The sequence below is a fragment of the Trachurus japonicus genome, chromosome 17 (assembly GCF_045865225.1).
Source record: "Trachurus japonicus isolate A0001 chromosome 17, Traja_1.0".
NCBI classification, from domain to species: domain Eukaryota; kingdom Metazoa; phylum Chordata; class Actinopteri; order Carangiformes; family Carangidae; genus Trachurus; species Trachurus japonicus.
In genome coordinates this window covers 13,050,789-13,073,910 of record NC_140923.1, presented here as the reverse complement: position 1 = coordinate 13,073,910, position 23,122 = coordinate 13,050,789, and the positions used below count along the sequence as shown (strand labels likewise).

Here is a 23,122-nt window from a genome sequence, read left to right as displayed (position 1 = left end):
TATAAGTGCTTTATTACCATATAAGCAATAGGAAAATCATCCTGCTGCTCCACTCCAACATATTTCTGTCACAACAGTTGTATGTTTTGGTGGTGAAGAACCCTAATACTTATGATAAGCTTTAAGCTACCGAGATAGATACAATAATAGCGGTGGATTTACAGTAGATTACCCTTTTGTTACTTTATATCTTGGTAAAATACAGGAAACAGTTCTACAGAAGGATAAATACTTATTTAAGATACTTTTGGCAAATAGTAGGAAAGCTATAACACGAAAATGGTTGCAACACTAGATCCTCCAACATTGGACCAGTGGCACGGGATCATTAAAGAAATTTACTGTATGTAGCAACTTGCCATGATGTAATATATTGATTTTAATATATTGATTTTAAAACCCATGATGATCTCCTCTTCTTTGTTTGTAATTTTCATGTAAATAAATAAGAAAAAAAATTAACACTGAACATCTGAAATCGACCGAAATGGAGCAGCGTCATTTGACACATTTAAGTCACATATAACATGTAACACATATGAATGTGACCTGTTGTAAGACGGAAAGAAGTGACTTCCTACTTTGCATTGATACTCACCACTTGTCAGAGCAGAATGACACGTGACGCAGACTCGAGCCTCCTTCTTGTCCATGTACGTGAGCCTGCACTTCAGGCTGCAGCACGTTGCACAGAACACCTTCAAAAATAACAAGCAGACGAAACACGCACAGAAACATGTCATTTGTTGTGTCGCATTTGGACAAAAGAGTTGAGCATTATTAGTGGACGACGATGCTGTAGTAGAGGATTCAAACAGAGAATAAGTGAAAAAGACGTTCTGATTAAATGTGAAGCAAATGTACCATTTTATGGATATCGATTTCCTGTACTTAGCTGGTGCCTTAATGAGCTGCGGCTGAGTACGGGGCTCTTCACTTTCAATGGATTAGCACCTCATTATACATCATTATCCAGTAACATGAATCTAGTAAATGATTAGACTAAGGGGTGGTGGATCCTTTTAATTTCAGAGCCTCACAGCAACATAAGCTGGTTTTTGTGGATCTACCACTCTGCTCCGAGGATCCCGCTGTGTCTATTGTTTTTGCGGCCCCACTGCTGGTGTCAGTATTACTGCAGTGCCAGCTCCTCCCAGCTCGAGTGGCAGAGCGTGTGCGCTTGTTTACCACCGCGGGGGAAATTAAGTAGCAGTCCGGCGATTTCACAGTGCAGTGTCAGCGACCGCATCTTCGCTTTAAGGCATAGTGTGACTGTGCGTGGCGGACGTCCCGCTGCCTGTGTGTGTGGGCGGTCGTGATGCTAGAAAGCTACAGTACCTGCAGAACAAACCGAGTTAATCTGCAAAGAAAAGACCCTAAAAAGAGGAACTCATCTATCAAAAGGACTGCACTTAATATAAACCCTAACTCCAGAGAGCCAAACACAGCTTCTACAAGTCACTGGTGAAATATTCTGTCTGTAAAATTTGCAGTTGTTATTGTTTTTGCTCTCATAAGTTTTACCTTTTCACTTCAGTGCAAATTTGTTCTTGTTTTGTTGTTGGCATTTCCACTGCACCACTCGCCCATAACACTGATGATTCTATATAAGTGTCCATACAGTGAAAGGTTATTTACTCCCAAGAGACACAGTATGGAGGCGTCAGCTGAATGCTCGATTTACTAATACATTGTGGAGAAATGTAAAGAGGGTACGACTGCATCATCCAACACACCCACAAGCTGCAGTAGGTTACTACTGTGTTGATTAGACGGCTCTTTGATGCTGAAATGTTGTAATGCAGGTTTTTCCATTTGCCCATTTTTAGCTCAACTTGTCCTGACTTGTCACTTCGATTTGTTTTGCCTCTTTATGTTATAACCACTGTGCGCTGGAGTGTCTTATGCATGTTTTTTTATTTAGGATGATGATTTATACTGTACCTATTGCAAATATTGTATTATATTTGTTGACTTGTCTTGTCTTATTCATGTCGCGATTGTAAAAGGTATGTTTTATATTTTATGTCACTCATCCTAACTGTTGCTGTTGGGGCTGTAGTACCGAGTTTCTTTTATTCTGAAGAGCCGTTTCCAAAAACTACACAGATCTTTAATATGTTTAAATGTTAATATTATAAATGTAGCTACTGGAAATATATCAGTGACAGCACATTGTCTGCTTTTGATGACTTATCTCCGTTATTGCTGGTTAGCTATACATGTGCATCTCAATAAATCAGAATATCATGGAAAAGTCCACTTCAGTAAGTCAAAACAAGTTATGGTGTGCATATACTGTAGATGGACATACTTTTCAGAAGGCCAACATTTCCATATCAAAAATTCCTTCTTTTTTTTTTTTTTTTTTTAAATCTGTCTTTTGTAATATTCAATTTTTTTAATTAAATGTAAGCCATATCATTACAATTAAAAGAAATTAAATAAATAAAGACATGAAATGTTTCATTCTGTGTGTACTGGATCTATACAATTATAGTATTATTTTCACTTTTTGAATTGAATTACTGACATAAATAAACTTAAAGCAGAAGTAAGCGATATATTTGTGTTAATATAAGTCTTAAATAGTTATATCTTCTGACAGCAATCACTTACATAGAGTGTTTGGACCGAAACACGGGTCTGTCAGTCCTTCTGCTCTGCTCTGAGCCGAGGAGAAAACTTTTCTCGTATCCTACAAGTTTTATCCAATGAGGAGAGAGAACAGCATGCAGGGCTGTGTGTGCAGCCAAGGGATGCGCCTGAATGTGGTGACGTAGGGACGAAGACTGTTATGGTGCGTTCAAGGCAACCCGTAACTCGTGTTTTTCCGGCCTGTGAAGTCGTACCAGTTCGATCTGGTACGAGTTCACGGGTCGGAAGTTACGAGTGGCCGTTATAGTGACTTTCACAGGTAAAACAGGTCAGAAAAACACGAGTGGGTTGCCTGGAACGCTACAAAGTCGTAAGTCGTGACTTGAAGCTGTAATTTACGGTTTCAAAAGCCTGCCTGGAACGCAGCATTAGCCAAAACGACCGGATCGCTTACTTCTGCTTTAACTTTTCCATGATATTCTAATTTATTGAGATGCTCCTGTAATTAGAGAAAAAAAAATCAATCAAACCCAGACATGTGAGGTAAATTGTTCCCATTTGTTTGTGTGTTACTGTGTTTTACGCTCCGGCGCTGCTCTCACCTTGCCGCAGGCCCTGCAGTGGTGCCTCCTCTTGGTGAAGGTGAACTTGACGTCACATTTCATGCAGACGGGGGCCTGGGAGTCGGGCACCCACACCGGGGCGACCTCCCCCAGGGAGCTGGCGGGCTTCTTGCACAGCGTTCCCAGCTGCCCCGCCTGGAGGTCGTTGTCTGGGCTCTCCGAAGGCATCAGGGAGGGAGAGTGGACGACGCCGTCCCCGTTCATCCCCAGCGCGGCCTGGTCCGTCCCGCTCTGCGTCGCGTCGGACGTCGTCGTGCCTCTCCAACACTGGTTCTCGAGGTTCTTGTTCTTGCTGGCGGCGGCGGCGGACGGGCCGAGCTGGTTCTGGGTCTGGCCCGGCAGCGGCTGGGGGATCTGGAGCTTGAGGCTGACCGGCTGCTTGGGTCGAGCCCCTCCGTAGGGGACGCTGACCGGCTGCAGGCGGTTGTTGAGTTTTGGTTGGACGCCGCCGCCAGACCCCGTCGCCGCTCCCGCTCCTCCCTCGCCGCTCTCCTGCTTGCTCTCCTCCATTTCTTTCTCCTCGGTCACAGAGTCCTCTTTGGACGGGACGGGGGAAGGAGACAAACCCTCCACCACCTCCCCCTCCTCCACCTCCCCCTCCTCCTCCTCCTCCTCCTCCTCCTCCTCCACCACCTGTCTCTCTTCTGTGTCTTTCAGCTTGGAGTCACTGCTCCTCTCCGGCTCCAAACCGTTGGGAAGGTTCGTTATTCTGAGGAGCTGCTGCTCCGTGTGTCCGTCTGGACCACATCTCCTCTCCGTCTCCGCTGCAGGAGGAGATAAACCGTTCTCCTCGGCCTCACAACCTGCGTGAACATCTGTTCCCCCATTCAGGACACTTTCTCCCTGCTCCTTGTCAGAGTTTGCAGTTTGTCTCTCTTGACCATAGTCCTGTAAAACAGCCGTACTCGCCTGCTCTTTATAGACACCTTCTGCAATTTGTGGATGAATCTTCTCAGACGGAGCTTCTTCCTGTCCTAATCCGAGCTCAAAGGTGAAGTGAGTGTGACTTCCTCCACCTCCTGCTGAGGCGGCGCTCTCCTCCTGATGAGCCGTAGTACCGGCCTGCTCAGAAACATCAGGCCGCGTGTCTGCAGGAGAGCTTACATCCCTGCTCAGCCCATCGTGTCGCGGGCTCGCCGGGCAACCGTTCTCCACAGCACCACATGCCGTCACGGGGGGCGGCGGCGAGAGGTCGTCCGTTCCCACCAGTTTGCCGATGTTGGGCTGGGGCAGCGGCGGGCTGTGGACGTCTGCCGGCCTCTCCTCCGCCCAGGACGACAGCTCAGGACCGGGGGGTCTTTTGGGGTCGGCCCCCGGGGAGGCGCTGGACGTGGAGTCGGGGAGGTTCTTGAAGCTGAGCGGACTCTCCCGGGGGCTGAGGTCTGCGTGGGCCAGGGCGGGGTTCAGAGAGAGCAGGTGGGTCGGCGGGGCCAGGATCTGGGTCCACTTGGCGTCGGAGAGAATAGGAGTGTCCGTCTCATCTGGAAGACAGAGAAGAGTTAGAGCTGCAACCGACTAACAGATGCAGATCAATCAGATCATACATTTAGGGTATTAAAAAACAATAGGAAAGAGTGATCACAACTTGATTTCATTGGTTTCTTCATTTTCTTCTTTTGTTTCTTTTTATTGTTATTTCTATATTTTGATCATTTATCTCTTTGTGTAATTTCCCTATGATCATTTAGCTTTTATTATTATCACTTATATATCTCTGATTGTTTATTTGTATGCCCAGTTTCCTTTTTTGTATGACATTATATCTTACATCTTATAAACTCTTTCAGTTTTCGCCTCTTCTAGGACTGTAAATTATCAAATTGTTTCTTTAACTTGTGTATTTTTAAGTGTGCAAAATAAATCTTAATCTAAATCTAAAATCTAAAAAGCCAGAATGAGATTATTCTTACAAACTGACTGAAACTTCAATAGTAATTTTTCCTGCACTTACAACTTACAAACAAAACTTTTCACCCTCAGTTCGTTGATCATCTTCCAGGTTTCTTATCACATTTGAGACAGAAACAGAAAAAACAAGAGGAAACGGCCACAAGCAAACATGATCATGATCCTCAACATGCATGAAGACGGGAGCGGCGTCAAATGAACTGCGCTGCGGAGCGTGAAGATACACACTCCCAGGTGACCCAAAGAGGCTAAAAATGGCTGAACATATCAGGGGACAAATTGAGAAATGAGGTTGGCATGGAGCGGGAAATTAGTGCATGGATGGACTGGGAAATTCTGAGAAAGTGGGCCAAACGGCTCGGTCGCCCCTGGGAGCCATCAGTCAGGCTGACACATGAATGCTGTGTAATGTGGGCGGGAATTCTTATACTATTTATCCAAAACAACTTTCATACACACACACAGCGGTGGCAGCTACTGTATAGCGCTCCCCTCCCTGGAATTCATGCTAAGCTGTTTTAGTATGTGTGCTGTACTCAGTTCAAACACACACACACACACGCAGACAGACAGACACACACACACCCACACAGACTTAATCTGCCAAGCTGGATCTCTGGCAGAGGACACACAGATAATCACTCAGCCAAAATACAAACTGAGCTCACAGTACTATCAAAATACATTCTGTGTTTGTGTGTGTGTGTGTGTGTGTTTTCGGAGGACCGACATTTTTCTGGGGTCATACACAATAAAACCAGAAAAAAACAAAAAAACAAACAGCCTTTCTTCTCTAATAATCTGATCGCTCATACTGCAGAGCTGCAGTCTGCAGACACTCAGCTCATTAATGCAGTGTTTACTTTATAATTACCATTAATAAACACAGAGAACACAAAGTTTTAAAAAAAAAGAGGCCCGATCAAATACATTTTCTTTACTCATTGTGAGTATTAAGTGCGAAAAACGACAACCCTCTTTCCGTGCACCAATTACACAGTTTCACCTGAACCCGAGGGAAATGGAAAATCAAATTAGTCCTATTCCCTCTCTGCGCACCCTCAATTACCACCTGTAAGTGTTGCTCAAATTCACTGGGCGGTGGTTGACTGTTGCTGATCCGACGCCTCGACTGCGTTACTCATGTGTTACATAATGTCATCTTTAACCGCAGCTGCTCTCCTGAAACTTCGCAATCCCACGGTTACACCTCGTCTCGTCCATCTTTCTTCTCCTTCTTCTTCTTCTTAAACCGCGCCGGTGACTCACTGTTTGTCCCCGTGCCTCGTCTCCGCAGTCATTCATTAAAACCTCACCTTCGTTCTGCTCGAACTCGTCCAGCACCTTGTCCAGGTTGAAGGCCTCGGCCTGGAAATAATTCTCCATGGGTCAGGAAGCTCCACCCTGCCGACAGCCGTGTGAACCTGGAGGCAGGAAGAGCGAGCGCCGTGTCCTCAATACCAAACCTTTTTCATAATTTCCATACAGTATGCAGATGTCTCTAACGGCCTGAATCATATCTCCTTTTTCATATCTCTGTCCTCTACTGGATATAATATGATTTGTTTAAGCAGAAATATCCCCTCCGACTCTCTTTCGCTCTCACTTCTCATTTCCCCTTTTAAGCAGTCCTCTCTTTTATGATCACTCTGGGGTCACAGGGATAATAAAAGGGAAGTGAGGTGTGGTCAACAAGTCTATTTGATAAGAGAGATTCCTTCCTGACTGAATAAAACAGAGATGTTTCAGTACTAGGGATCATGTCACCATTACTTGTTTTCACAATTAACCGCGGCATCAAACGCCACAATTAATTAATTATTCGTAAAGATTTCTAAATACCAACACTTTCCAAAAAAGATTGTCCATGAACCACATGGACAGATGAACGAAAACAAAGTTACACAACAACTGCGTGGCATTTGCAATAAAAAACTAAATGATTAAAATAAACTTAAAGGGAATAGTTCAACAACACAGAGTTGTTTTTGAGGTAAATTCATGCAAAACCGCTGATGTGCGTTCCTGTCGAAAGCAGTTTTGCCTCGAAAACAACTCTGTCTGGTAACGTTGTGTTATTATCTCATAGCGTGGTGAATGTGCAGCTCACAACTTGTCCACCAGAGCGTTTTGGAGTTGTTGGATTGTGTATTTGATGAGTTTGATGAGGGAAACCAAGAAATCCCATCTAATCAGCCTCCGTAGCGTAGCTCTGAGCAGCTCGCAGCTCTGCTCCGCCGTTCTAAAAATAGCTTGCACCGACAATTAAAGGTAACGAACCTACTGCTATGACTATCCACCACTTTATTTTCCCATGATCCATTGCGTCACACCACAACGGAAGTCGGTTTTAGTAGCATTCTAGCGAGCGGCTAACTGGTAGCGTTAGCCATCGGTGTAGGCACCAAGTGTGGGGGCTCCGGGCTGCCAAAACCGTTTTGACTAAATCTGATGTTTGTTAAGTCTATAAAACGAATTATTGAACAAACATTACTATTTCTGTGTGCATGTTTTTGTAATTAGTCATGGTTATCGTAGTTGTTAGCTTTGCTGCTGCTGACAGCTAACAGCAGCAGCTAAGCTAACACCAGGACGTCAGCTGTTAAAACCCTCCCGTTGTCGGACACGACATGAAACTACTCCAGTTAGCTCAGTCATGTTGTAACTAGGATATCCGCTGGAAAAATATTATTTTCATGGGCCGTTTATTGAGTTATTTAAGACACTGCTAACGGCTAACAGCTAACGGTTAGCCCAGCTAATCTTTCCGGTGGAATCGAGTGTCATGGCGACACCCAGCGTCATTCTCCGGAAAGTGGTGGATAGGGATTATTGCAATGGGCCAATTCGCCAAAATGTTGAACTATCCCTTTAAACATTTAGTATAGATGACAATTAATGATTTCAACATTTCAAACATTTCCCCCGCGGGATTAATAATTGGTCCTATATCAACAGATATTTCAAATATTTAGTGTATATAATTAGTAAATGTAATTATCTTTGACTATATTTGATTTTACACATTCATAGTGTTGTGAAATTAATTCATGCATAATAATTGTGATACTGTGATTATTTCTCTGACAATAATTGTACCAAGAAAATCTATAATCGAGACATCCCTATTCGGTACAATATTGTCCTTCACAATACAGATTCTGTACTGTGTGTGTATACTACTAACCCTGTATGTATAAAGGCTATTCTGGCTTCTAGTCCTAACACCAGTCCCACCACCACCCCTGGAAATTAAAGCCGTGTATTACTGCACACGTTGCCTTTTTTTTCCTGGCGGGATTTTCCAGTGCAACATGTCGTCAAAACGCTGACACTTTGCTAATGACCCACGTTAGACTATTTACCAGAAATCAATACTTCTCCACTGTTAAACAGGAGTCATCACTTCCTGTGCAAGCTTCTGATTTAGAGCAGCTTTTGATTCCCAGGAAAGCTGCTCTGAAGTGTGCAACTACGATGTTTATTCATTAATAACATGGTATGTTGTGATCATTGGTGCAGAGATTTGCATATTCGAGGCGTTAATTAAGTGATAACAGGTATTGGAGCAGCTCTAGAAATAACTGATCCGGCACAATCCTGCAAAGAGATGGCCATGACAGAAACTTTTCTACATCTCCTCTAAGGGAATATATTTTCTTCATTCTCCCTAATTAAAACAAAAAATACACTATCGATTCATTTCTAGACTAAGCAATTAGCCTTTAATTGACTTGCTTTAATTGTCTTACACCCACAGATTTCAGAAGAACGGCATATTTTCAAATCATAGATAGATAGATAGATAGATAGATAGATAGATAGATAGATAGATAGATAGATAGATAGATAGATAGATAGATAGATAGATAGATAGATAGATAGATAGATAGATAGATAGATAGATAGATAGATAGATAGATAGATAGATAGATAGATAGATAGATAGATAGATAGATAGATAGCCTTCATTTAAAATTAAAGACAAGTAAATGTCAACCCTGACATCCAGCCAGCACCTGTTGTCAGTGGATCTCACCACTAAAACGTCCTGCTATAACCCTCTTAGGCCGGGTAGTTTGAATGATATAATTACGCTAAAGCCTGATGCAAATATTTCCATGAAGGTTATGCAAGTGTTTTTCATTCAGTATAGTGTGCTGGAGTCTTCTCTACACACTCCTGACTCAGCTACAAAAAGCCTGTAGAAACATTTAGCCATGAAATAATGCTCCTCTCCGTCAGTCCTCACCTGCACACAGGTCCTCCTCAGCAGTCCCAGGCGGTGGTTTTTCTCTCAGCAGGTTTCCCTCTCGGCTATCACTTCACCCAGTCTGGCAAGCGCCCAGCGCCCACACCTGAGGCAGAGAGAGAGGGGAAACACCGTTCATTAAAGAGCTGCTTTTTCAACCCTGCGCCGCTTGTTACACTGCGAGGTGACACTTTGAGTACCATAACAGTGAAATTCCCCACATGCTTTACAGTAAAAAAGTAAAGCCAGGCAGCTGAGAGCTTTTTTTTCCAAGCTGAATATTTCACTTTTTGTGGGTGAAAAGTGTCGGTTCCACTCCCACTTCTGGCAAAGCTTGAGACTGGTATTTCCTCCTATAAAAGAATAATGCCTTTAAAATAAAAACCCTCATCATTTATACATTTTTCAAAAAAAGTTGAGCTCAATAGTACTAGTAGTAGTCTGATAGTTAGTCAAGCAAAGAGAACTTTCAACCGAAGGTCCAACTTTTTAAATATTATCTGGTCCGCTGTGATTTTAAAGTGAATATCTTTGGCTTTTGGGCTGTTTGTCCGACAAGATAAGACATTTGTAGATGAAACATTCACTAAATAAAGAAAATCGCACATTTACTGGTTCCAGTTTCACAAACATGAGATTGTAATGCTTTTTGTCACTTCATGATGGTAGAATTAGTACTATGCAATGGAAATTTTTACACTTCATAGACAAAACATATGAGTAATGTTAAAGCGTCAGTAGTAACACTAACTAAGCATTAGCTACTGTATGGCCCAGTGTCAACACTATGACACACACACAGCTGTGTTGAAATGAAATCACATGCATTGCACACAGTTCAAAGTTAGTGATGAATCAGTGGAGGGCAGTTCATGAACAACACCACCCTGCTGCGACTGATAAGACAGACAGACAGCAGCCGAGCCGAGCCGTCGAGCGTCTATCTAACCATGTACTCAGCTGAGAGTGTGTACAACTACCGCACATTATCATACATAGTGAGCCATTAGCCACCCGAGCTCGACAAGGCAATCAGAGTCATGAATGGTGAAACGGCTGAAGCCTGAATCACCGCCACAGTAAACCTGCCTCGTCGTCCGTCCTTGCAGATGAGGAGACCTTGGAGAGAGGATGTGATGTGGTGGGGCATGAGGGTGTGTGTGTGTGACGTGATGGGACAAGGGGGGGGTATGCGTGCCGGTGCCTGCCTGCCTTGCGCATGTGTGTGTAAGGCTGCAAATGAGTAACAGCCAGGCTGAACTTCAGGGTCACTCACATAAGGACAAGAGCGACCGGGGGATTACACCAGAGACCAGATATTCCGCAGAGCAGAGGCTTCGGAGAAAAGGAGCAGAGTCAACACATTTTCCGCTTAGTTTAAGATGCAAGCATGGGCACGATGTCAGCACAAAAAAAAAAAAAAAAAAAAAACTGTGAAGGCACAGCACAGGGCACAGGACAGGAGGCTACATGTGTAGCGTGTAGCGTGTGGCGGGGGGGTCGAACCATTTCATTTCAGTCACAGCAGGAAGGAACGACGACGGCGGAGAGAGAAGAAGCTGCTGCTGCAACCAGAGCTAAACACGTCGTCTAGTCGGCAGAAACTTCACAGGCTTCTGCAAATTAAGAAAATCCACAAAACTATTAATCCACTAGTGAACGAAACAAATAAACAAACAAGCGCTTTAATTAATTAGAGCGCGCTGCAACCCCTTTAGGCGAGCACAGTCCAGATGGAGTATGATGATGATGACGATGATGGTGATTCAGTCTAGGAACAAAACACACCAGTCGTGTGACGTCACCGTGCTCAGTCGATACAGGAGCGAGCTTCATTCTACTCGCTACTATATATAAACATAAACCATGACAGTCAAACCGGTTAATGAAACCTCAACTTGCCTGTCAGGAAAGTCCAACACATGGATCAGTTCCCACAACACAATATTACAAAAAAAAAAAAATGTTTTCACATTTCATTTTTTAGTCCCTCAACTTTACCATTCAGATATTTTTTTTAATATGGTTTATAAATGCAAATAATTCAAGGAAACCAGATTTGAGGGAAAAGTATGTCGTAGGGTAAACTAACAGACAAAACAAGGGGACAGAAAACAATACAGGAAAAGACATGTGGACCTTCATGGGTGGTGCTATAACCTCTAGGCTACCAGGGCACCCAGGAAATCATCCAGATTTTGATTTCAATCAGAAACTATCTGATCAAAACCTTCTTTACTTCTTCATAAACATTAAAGAATATAATCAATCATAGCAAGTGACGAGGCTGTATATATTTTCCAGCTCTCATAATCAGAAAAAACAAAAATATCACTTAAACATAGGAAGGACGCTCTTCAAAAAGGCACCAAGCTTATAAATAACTATTAGTTTATCAGCTTGTAAAATTAGTTTAATGGGCAATTTCCATAATACTTCATTTATATCTATTTTGGTTGTATTAACTGTAATGTTAGTACAAAAACAAAAAAACAGGCTTCAAATCAAAACCGAAATTAAATTTTTATGCAGCTCCAAGGTCAAGACTTGAGTTGAGCCACTGAAACCCCACTGGAAGCGTTTCACCAGGACAGAGCGTGAAAATGAAAACAGACGGTTTCAAGTCTGACAGGGAAAAAAACATGAGCCTCCCAGTGCAGGATGAGACCCAGTTTGCGTAGAACAAATAACCATCATCACATCACCTGAACCGACCGATGAACCAGAGCAACATCTACGTACGCTGAACCCTGGAGTTTAACCCTTTACAGCTTCTGCACCTTTTACTACAGCAGAGAGAGAGAGGTTTCCCCCCCCCCATACTGAATGAGAGCATAAATCATCCAGCACCATAGGAGTCTGCAAAGCTCCAGTGGACGGTGCACTGATGATCTCTCTCACACACACACACACACACATAAATACATGTGAACAAACACACACAGAGACAGACAGACACGCCTCCATGACGACAGGAGCCCCGTCCCTGATTAAGATTTAATTACTCTGCAGAGGCGCTGAATAATGCATCTTTAGTCAAAGTGCGTGAAGGGGTTGTATTTTTAGACATGTAAACTTGGGAAGATGCTTTAAAGGAGACATATGTGCATGAGAGAGAAAGTGAAAGTGTCAGTCAGAGCAAAAAAACAAAACAAAACAAAAAACAGTCCCTTTAGCTACAAAACGTACAAACACGCCTGATGCAACTGCTCCCAACAATGTGAGCTTTAACTCATCAACTCATGACTAATCTAACCCTACCAGGAGGGCAAGCAACCAACCACATGCAGTAACACTAGAAAATCAAGAAGACCGCAAAGTCCTCCCAAAACCAAGATGCAGCTCTCTCTTAAAGCTGCGTCCAACACAACAGAACACACACTTATCCTATTATTCATATTAATCAATCAACTATTAGGTGTTAAAACTCTTTGTTTATAGAAAAACACCAAAAAGATGACACAGTTAGGTGCAGAAATCATGAGTCCATCTTTGTGCCATATTCATTTTATGCTATAACTAAACAGACACATTAAAGAAGCTGTGACCAGAAACTGATATTGTTAGTTGATAAGTCAGTTGAGCAGTTCATCAAGTATCTTTTAAGTCTTTTTCTATCAATTAACTGATCAATTATTTCACCTCTAATACAACTGTTTGCGGGAGTGAGATTAGATCAACGACACAGCGTAGGGCTGGTTTAAAAAAGAAAAAAAAAAAAGATTTTCTGATTTATATCGACCTTCATTTGAAAGATCTGATATCGATTCATAAAGTCCTTAGATCGATCTTTTAACGTAGCCATTGCACTGTTGTACCGTTTACTTCTGGAGTTGGCCATTTTAAATAAATGTGCATTAAAGCAGAAGTAAGTGGTCCGGCCGTTTTCGCTAATGCTGCGTTCCAGGCAGGCTTTTGAAATCGTAAATTACAGCTTCAAGTCACAACTTACGACTTTGTAGCGTTTCAGGCAACCCACTCGTGTTTTTCCAACCTGTTTTACCGGTGAAAGTCACTATAACGGCCACTCGTAACTTCCGACCGGTGAACTCGTACCAGATCGAACTGGTACCACTTCACGGTCGGAAAAATACGAGTTTCCTTGAACGCACCATAACAGTCCTCGTCCCTACGTCACCACATTCACGGCGTTCCTTGGCTGCACACACAGCCCTGCATGCCGTTCTCTCTCCTCATTGGATAAAAACTGTAGGACACGATAAATGTTTTCTCCTCGGCTCAGAGCAGAGCAGAGTGACTGACAGACCCGTGTTTCAGTCCAAACACTCTATGTAAGTGATTGCTGTCGGAAGATATAACTATTTAAGACTTATATTAACACAAATATATCACTTACTTCTGCTTTAATGTAACTTGTGCTTTTTCAGTCAATTTAATATGCATAAACATGGATATTTTTAATAAGACGCCAGGTTAGAGAGTTCCATCTTCTTATTCGTTTTGTGAAAATCTCTTTCATAACCAAGCAAATTGGTTATCAAAACTGAAATATCTCCAAAAATGAATCAATATTGAATCGAATCGGGACCACACAGTACAGACAGATGGATGATAGATATACAGTATAAAACACAGAATATGAAACATTATGCTGGAGGACACATGACTAAAGAGTCTATTTTAAAAATCGAGTTCATTGAAGTTGAACCCACGGTCAGTGACGGTCCTGCTCCGGCCTGCAGTCAGTGTAAAGCCAGACATGCTAATAATGAAATGGCCTAACAGACAGACTAACTAACACAATAGACTATGCCTGACTGGACGTCCTGGCATCATGGCAGCAGCATAATTAAATAAGACAAGCACATAAACAAGCGTGGAGGACTCGGACGGACGCGCTGGGTCGCTGAGGCAGTTCGTTATAAGGCCTCGCTGTCAGAACAAGACAGTTTCCTGTTGTTGTTTCCTGTGAGCGAGCCGCACTCACTTCCTCGCCAATCAGCTGGAAATTCCTCAGAGTCATTTGTGTAGTTTGACATTCACATTTCGGGGTTATGTAATGCTGCATATACATTTTGTACTTCTGCATGTGTTTAGTTGAGCGAGGCTCCTCTCTTCCTATTCTTTCTTTTTCCCAGCTTCTTGTTTCCTTTTGAGTTATTCTCATCATTTCCTGGGACCATTTCCTGCGTGAAATTGGTGCTGATCTTCCCGGTTTTTGGCAGTAGATCTTATAGTTCATCTACATTTTCATATGTCACAGCAAGAAAATGACAGATGTAAATATGCTAAGTAAAAGGGGCCTTACTGCATTTAAGTGCACTGGAGCTGCAACAATCAGTCAGCATTGCAATCGATTGGTTCAATGTCAGAAAATGAATCGGCGCTCGTTCTAATTGTTAAATAATCATTATTCAGCAAGAATACCGAACATTTGCCAGGTGTAGCTTCTCAGATGTGAGAAGAACAAAATGATCAATCAATGAACTGATCAGGGGAACAATCAGGAGATCAATCATTAATGAAAATAACCATTTAACTGCAGGCTTTAAATGCAACATTTCCAGGATTGTTGTAGTGTTCGTTCTGTCTCGCTGACAAGGCCCCGTAGAGACCGCTCATGTCTTTGTCTGTCATAACAACAACATAAAAGCATACCAAACCATTTTATAGTAAAAGCATTTTTTTTTTTAGTGCATCTAAATTTTGAAAACGACATTGGATTTCCTCTACAAATTATAAATGTCTTGCCTAAATGTTCCTAAGTGCTCAGACTGGACTCAGCTCCTGAAGTATTAAAGAGGGCTCACGAGTGAACGAAGCGTCACCAGCTGATGTCTGCATTACACATATGGAGACAGCGACAACACGCTCACCGAACGACTCAAGATGTTGTGGAAATATGTGACGATGTAAACCACAACAAACAAGCTGACATAAAGTAGAGTAGAGCTGCGTTGGGGGCTGCCTGCAAATGATTCATTTTCCTCATCGTTTAACCTGCAGATTTTATTTTTCGATTGATCAATTCATCATTTGGTCCATGAAATGTCAGAAACGAGTGAAAAATGCCACCAAAACAATGTCCAAAGTGACATCTTGCGACATGTTGCGACTCAAATTATAAAACTTATCCCCTTTTCAATGATGTTAGTAGTACCTAAACTTTAAGCATGGCTTTGATCCTCCCTCAAAATCTGAAGAGAAATGTTCAACAGAAACAAAAAATCTGTTTTACAACTGAAATGATTGAAAAAGAATGGGCAACTATTTCAATAATCACCATTCAAATCATTTCTACACAGGTTTTCAAATGTGAGGGTTAGAAACAACAAATGTAAAGACACTGTTAAAGTGCAATTAGTAGTGGACCTGATAATCAAATATATACTAAGCTGTATATATTTGATGTTCAGTTGTAGTTAAGTTTAAAACATGTGGTCACACACTGATGCCGGGGTCAGAAATTAACTTTCAAAACATAATTTCCTCAGTTTTACATGTCTAATAGCCTTTAACATACTCAGCTTAAACCCATCAGATAACATTTCAGCTTCAGCTGGTAATTAGTTTCATGGTTACATACATCTTATGATAAGCTTATTTATTGCGCGCTTTAATATACTGAAGCGTTAATGTTAGAGTGAGTGATGAGGAGGATGAGGAGTCAGTTCAGGAGGATTAATCATGACAAGCTGTGCATTAAATCATGATGAATGGGGTGATGAAGGCCTGACGCATGGCGTTCGGAGGCCTGCTATTGGCTGGTGTGTAGAGGGAGGATATTTGACTTCACCAGACTCATTATTTTACACACACATTCATTCGTGTCGTTCGCAGTCTGCACTTGAGAATGATTTCTACGCTTACATGAAAGTTTTAGTGTCGTTATTGAAAAGTGCCGTGGTTCTTCTTCTAAGAATTGTTTCATTAAAGTTTTATACACGCTGACTTCAGCCAGTGGGATAGGAAATGAGAAAATGAGCATTAAGAGTTATTTTTCTTCCTGTATTGTAACACACATGTCTATAAAATTGTGAGAAAAGCCATTTACATTTTCTCCAAACCCACTGTGATGTACTGTATTTTCAATTTATTCTCATCTGTGACAAAGAAAATCAGAAAATCATCAAATATGAGAGGCTGAAACGAGAGGGCGTTTAGTATTTCTGCTTGAAAAACGAGTAATCGATTATCAAAACTGTTATTTTCCAGACAGTTTATCAGCAACATTCATATCAAGCAGAGGCGATTTGCTGGTAAACTGAAATTTCTTTTTGTAGCGGCTGTGGTTCGAAACTTAAAGCAGAAGTAAGCGGAATATTTGTGTTAATATAAGTCTTAAATAGTTATATCTTCCAACAGCAATCACTTCTATAGAGTGTTTGGACCGAATCACGGGTCTGTCAGTCACTCTGCTCTGCTGTAAGCCGAGGAGAAAACGTCTTGTATACTTCCTTGTATCCTACAAGTTTTATCCAATGAGGAGAGAGAACGGCATAAAGGGGCAGTCCTCTCTGTGTGTGCAGCCAAGGGATGCGCGTGAATGTGGTGACGTAGGGACGAGGACCAATAGATCCATGACGAGGGCGGGGGCTGCTAACTCCATAGCCAAAACGACCGGATCGCTTACTTCTGCTTTAACTTATATAATCAGTATATTACCCGATATGACAGTTGATTCAATAATTGCGTTTCAAACTAAAGGACAAATATCCTGTGGTTGATGTAAACTAGTCATATGTAACGGTAATGACGGTAACTGGTCTCTGTCATAAGTGCCATTGAATTAAAAACCTTGAGCTTCTAGATGGTTGATTGAACAAAACACTAATGACATCGGAAACTGAGAAAATGTTAACGCTGTTCTTTCTTATTATTTTTCCAACAACTGTTTAACAAACCACAGAAGTTGAACATGCAACCTTGGGCGCTTAACAGATTATAATAACGGGGTATTTTTCACAAGTTCATGGTATTTTATAAATGACTGAGGATTTTGCAGTTTAGTGGAAACGTCATTGTGAAAGTGGTAATGGCTGTGAAACTTGCAAAGAGTTCTTCAAGAAATCAAGGCTGCGCGACAAATCTCTGGATTGTTCCTTTTTTCTTTCGTTTTTCTCTCCCTGGTGCTAAACTTCCCATGGCCGCGAGCTCACATCCTGACAAACAGTGCTTTTTAGATCCATATGCAGCGCGGCCATGCTCCAGACGCCGTCTGCACAGGGGGAGCACAGGAAACCTCCAAATGATCACTTCCTCTCTTTAAGAATGGACTGACATCACTTTCTAACAACGCCATCGCATGACTGAGTGACACAGCTTTATGTAACGCTTAACGCCCTGACTGGGAGTGCACTGGGACTTCTCCTCCCTGCTCCGCTGAGTTTTGTTTCTCACAGCAATTTCCGAGATCTGCGAGAGATTAAAGGAATGAAAGAAACACATATGAAAGAAAAACATGCCACAGGTTTGTATCCTCCGATTAAAAAGAAAAAAAAAAAAAAGGTCACGCACTTCGTCAGGATTTCTGAAAAGATAATTTCTTTGACAGGGTGGAGGTTGGAGAGGTAAATCCATTGAGGTTTGAAGAAGGAAAGGTAGAGACGAGAGTAGCTGTCCTTCTCCTACAAAGAGCTGCTCTGCTTCACAGGAAGTGTCAAAAGCTATTATGAGCTTCCTTTCTCCTTTATGTTTTGATCTACATTTAACCACCACGAGACAGAAAAAGAGACAGACCGCCAGGCTGCCATCAGGGGAGAGACTTGTAATACTTTCTGAAAGCATACAGTAACCTACATCTGGGGAGGCTGTGCACACATGAGAGCTCGTCTTCGCTTGGAAGCCTGTTGGATCAGTCTGCTCAATCAACCCCCTGGGTTTCAGCACCACTTGAAGATGAGAGTGAGAGAGTGGGGTGTGTTGTTATCTTCTCTTGGTGTAGGTAAATCTGGATTTCATGGATCATGGTTAGTCAGCCAGTCCAGACTGGAGAGACGCCAAAAAGGACCAGACAAGATGATGATGATGATGGGTGCAATAAAGCATAAAACTTTGGCGTAATGTGACTGTTATACTGATATAGTGGAAAATGCACTTGAAATGAAAAAATCTGAATAATTCAAGGTGACATTTTCCAATGTCTTATTTCTCTGATCTTGAGTCCACAAAGGATATTTAGATTACAATGATAAATGACCATGATAAGCTGCAGGTCCTGCCATCTGAGAACCTGTGAATGTGCAGAATGTAGTGTGTGAAGTGATTAGTAAATGACTGTTTTCTCTGGCATCCAACTACTTGATTAAACAACTATTAAATCACTCCAGCTGCACTTAGATATTATCTGCTCTGGCCATCCTTCCTGCAACAAATTCATTCCTAATTTGTCGCTGGGGATGATGATGAGGATGACGACTATCCAACTTGGCACTGGGATGGGCCCCCACTTCTTTATAAATCCACCTCCCTCCAGAGGTTTCTTGACTCGGGCCTGCAGAACCCAAATGATGAGGCAAATGCAACAAAAAAACAAACAAAAAAACACCTGCTACCAATAATGAGCTTCACCAAAAACCCAACTCTGAAGAGCAATATACAGATAGATGACCATTAGCTTGGATTATGCAACCATAAGTGGCACTGTCTGTGGCTGCTGCTGCCTACAGGCCAAACACAGCCCTCAGATGGGTAAATATTGTTCACAGGTAGACTGGATAAGTGGGGAAAACTACTCTGCTATTAAATGCATTGGGTTAAATAAAACGGAATAGCTGCACACACAAAAAAAACACAAACACAAGAAACAAAACCTGCACAGTTGAGATTTTTTGTTTGCAGCAGAACTTAAACATAGTTGTATTAGCAATATGGGTGCTGCTAGCTGTATCTAACATCCACATACTGTAGCACATCAGCGAAAAGGCCGAAGGGAAGTTTTTTTTTAAACATTTATCACCGAATCGACTGAAGAAAACGGCGAAAAATTAAGAAATTACACAGCAGCAGGCTGTATCGGGGGGTTAATGGAGGAGCTAGTTAGTGTTAGCTCCCCACACACGGGTTCAGCCAGCGCCGGGCAGTCGTGCAGCCGAGTGACGGCAGCGACTTGCTGCTCTGACGGACACTCACACCGTCACCGACTCGGTGCTGGTGGTGGGCTTCGTGGCCAACGGGCAGTTTTTTTTAACGGTTAAGAGGGATTTTGAAAAGCGTTCCATTTGAAAAGCATTCCATTTCCTCCGTTCCATTTCTCTCAGTCATTTGAAAAGTAACGTTAACGTCTGCTAACGTTTTTTTTTTTAGTGGCTGCTTAGTTACAGCCGTTGGGGGAGCGTTGTTAACGTGTTGTGTAATTGACGTAAAAAATATATATATATATATTTATATTAGTGTTACGGTTACACACCACAAGCTAGCGAAGAGACTACACTGTGAAAATACCACAACACAACACAACACGGCAGCCGTCCACAATGACTCCAGCTGCCGTTTTTTATAGACGCAACAGAGCTGTGAAATAATAATAAACAAAATTCAGTCACTCACCGGAGGAATCCTCATCTTTACGTGCGGTCCCGCGGAGCCCCTCCGTTAGTAACCGTCATACCTAATCGCCTTTGGGAGCTATTTTTGAGTTATCCCCGCGTTAGACCCTCCACTGCCCGTCTGCCCGCCCGACTCTTACAGCACAAGTCGGAAAGTACAGCCCCGTAGTCTGCCGTGGTTGTGCGACAGCGCTCAAGTATCACCTCCCCTAAGGTTTAATACTGGGAAAAATAAGGAGTAACGTCAAGGTAGCCATGATGGTGTATCTGGGACTTCCGGTTGTCGATTTCAAAATAAAATGTAAGTTATGGCGAGCTCGGGAGTCGGGGTGTGTATGTAACTGTGAATTAGCCTAGGTATTTCTTTTTATTTATTTATTTAAATGGTCAAATGTGAACACAGAGGAAGGAGAGCAACTTAAATCATCTTAACTAACAAATGTAATAAGAGGCAAATGTAATCAGATACAACCCCATGCATTTTATAGCTAGAAGCAAAACACATTCATGCAACTATAGACTTATGCAAATAACTAATGTGAGTCATATGGGCAATTCAAAAATAGTTATTTTGAGCCACTGAGTTTGAAATTTAACAAATAACATGTAAAATGTACAATAACATGCAGTTGGGGTTAGGGTCATAATAACAACTCATTTTTGCATTACAGTATAAAACAAAACATCATCAAACTAACTAGTTGCCATCAAAAGAGAAGAAGAGCATTTTTCTTATGATTGCACAACTAATATCAAGACAACATATTGAAGTTGTGTGAAAGTATTTTAAAATGATATTCTCGAAAACATTGAATTTATTTGCTGAATAATCAGCGTTATTGTAAATATAGTGGATGGTACAGTCTGATTCAACACTGTATTTACTCTATATGCATACAAAGGGTTGTTGAGTTTACACTGCATTTGTTTCCTTATTTGTTTTGGGCCGCCCGCTTGTTCACCCTGGACACCAAATTGATAAGATTATGCTACAATATAATATAATACGTCACACCTGAGCAATAAAGAGATACATTTGCACACATGTTGGCTTGTGTTTATGTAAGGACACCCAGGGCCGTTGTATAGGGGAGAAAGGTGATGATAACTCTAGGGGCCCAGCGCCCAGTGGGGCCCATAAAAAACCCCAGTAGTCTAATCTTTGTATGACTGATTTATTCTGCATAAGACCCTGACTAATACTCATAGTACACTGTAAAAACTCAACATCTTTCCAAGAATATTTGTCTTATTTCTTGTCCAAATGTCTCATTTCTAGCCAAAGCTAATGTCTTTCCATTTAAAATAAGACTCATCACCTAAAAATTTACTTGTTTTTAGATCATTTTCACTTGAAATAAGTAGAAAAATCTGCCAGTGAAAGCATGTTTTTGTGCTTCTAATAAGGAAGAAAAACTTAACATTATCAGATTTTTTCTGAGTGAAAATATGCTTGAAAGGAGTAAAAAGTGTCTAAAAACAAGCTACTTTTAATATGATAGGTCTTACTTTAAGTATAATGATATTTGTTTTGACTAGAAATTACATTTTGACCAGAAATAAGACAAATATTCTTGGTAAGATACTTGAGTTTTTGCAGTGTAATGCTGCATTAGCATCAAAACAAAGTAGGCTAAATAATACATGATAATACATACGTAGTCTAAGAAAAAAAAACTGGAAAAGTTAGGGGGAGGGGCCCACTTTAGTATTCTTTAAGGGGGCCCAGAATTCCTAGCAACGACCCTGAGGACACCACCAAGATAGTTGCACAACTGTTTTTTTTTTTTTTGGGGGGGGGCTTTTATTTTCAAGATGACACAACACAAGGTTTCCTGTTTGGATCGAGCTGTTGGTGTCTGACTTGACGCAGTTGAACCGGTTCAGCTCCATCCAGTCCCTGTGCACTGGGCTCCAGCCGCAGCAGCAGCAGCAGCAGCAGCATCAGGGACATTTTGGCTCAAGTCGGGGGGTAGTTGAGGCTGGTGTGTGTGGTGTGTCGTGCTCTGGGGCGGGTCCGCAGCCCCCCTGTCCCGCTCACGATACGACACCCCAGAGCCAAAATGGCACGTTCATCCCCAGTAACCTTGTCAGACCTCTCTCCTCCTCCTGTTACTACGGAGAGGAGGAGGAGAGGAGGAGAGGAGGAGGAGAGGAGCAGCAGCAGCATCGGCCCATTGATCAGGTGCATGATGCAGCAGAGCAGCGTCACAGATGATCAATGAAACGGGATGTGACAGTGTTGGCGGGGATGTAGTGATGTGTAAAAACCCACCAAACTCAGTTAACCCCACCTTATGTAGGCTACAGACTAGATAGAGCCAGTTATAATTTCAACAGTGCTTAATAATTGTAGTGTCATAGTTTTAAAAAATCTGTTTATCTGGTGCAGCAATGTGCAACTGTTCATTAAAGTTTACAGAACTAAGAGCTGATAAAAGGTCAAATAAAAAAGAAAATATAGGCTACATCGTCTTGTGAGGCTGTAACATCAGCATCTGGGATTTTTATTGTGTAAATGAAGGTAAAAAAAGAAAAGAAAAATAGAGTAAGTTACAAAATTCTTACTACCTCATACTTTTACTCACATTTAAAAGGGAAATATTGAGCTTCATAAAATCGATCCATATGACAGCTAGTCACTGTTTCCCTTGTTCATATTAAGCACAGTCCCATACTAAATTGTAAAAGTTAAAATTAACATTAATACTGGGTAAAATTTGCTCCATTTTGACAACATACGTCATCAAAATGTTGCTAAAACATGAGCGACACTAACAGGATCCCTTCTGCTGCACAGTTCAGGATGTTTCGTTGATATTTCTTTCATATTTTAAGTAAATGAGCAGAGCTTTCACTTGTGTTGCAGTAGTTATATACAGTATATTATTCTGTTGCTACGTTGTAACAGGTTGTTCATAGCTATTAATTGTTTTTTTTCCCCCTTTCCAATTCATAGAGGAAATTCAAGCAGCAGACGACTTGTCTTGAAATCATAATGCTGCCGCTTTGAACTGATAATCTATCACTAAAACCTCACAGTTTCACATCAGCTCTAATATCTATGAATTCAATGAAGTGTAAAGGAAGAGGCTTAACTGTTTATTCTATTTATAAAACAAGTATTGATAATTACTTGACATATGAAGGCGTCAACCACGACTTCAGAGCTGCTCATCAAAGTAGGAAAACGGTTTCCCCCCCCAAAAAAATCAAATAAAGAGAAACATTGA

General features: G+C 41.8%; 1 protein-coding gene across 6 annotated transcripts in view; it reads right to left on the bottom strand.

The window, feature by feature from the left end:
* zfyve9a (zinc finger, FYVE domain containing 9a) overlaps positions 1-20,139 on the bottom strand; it is a 44,659-nt gene extending 24,520 nt beyond the window's left edge. For 2 of the 6 annotated variants that reach the window (XM_085805767.1, XM_085805765.1), the window contains exons 1-6: positions 19,891-20,139; positions 9,382-9,487; positions 6,446-6,553; positions 3,852-4,702; positions 3,201-3,803; positions 599-698 (exon numbers count right to left, since the gene is read on the bottom strand). In XM_085805767.1, coding sequence (XP_085661893.1) covers positions 599-698; positions 3,201-3,803; positions 3,852-4,702; positions 6,446-6,515 — 1,624 coding nt within the window. In that variant the 5' untranslated portion in view covers positions 6,516-6,553; positions 9,382-9,487; positions 19,891-20,139. Of the gene's footprint in view, positions 1-598; positions 699-3,200; positions 4,703-6,445; positions 6,554-9,381; positions 9,488-19,890 lie in introns of all 6 variants that reach the window. The other 4 variants (XM_085805766.1, XM_085805763.1, XM_085805764.1 and 1 more) reach the window with 3 other exon arrangements.
* Between the last annotated feature and the right edge of the window lie 2,983 nt (positions 20,140-23,122).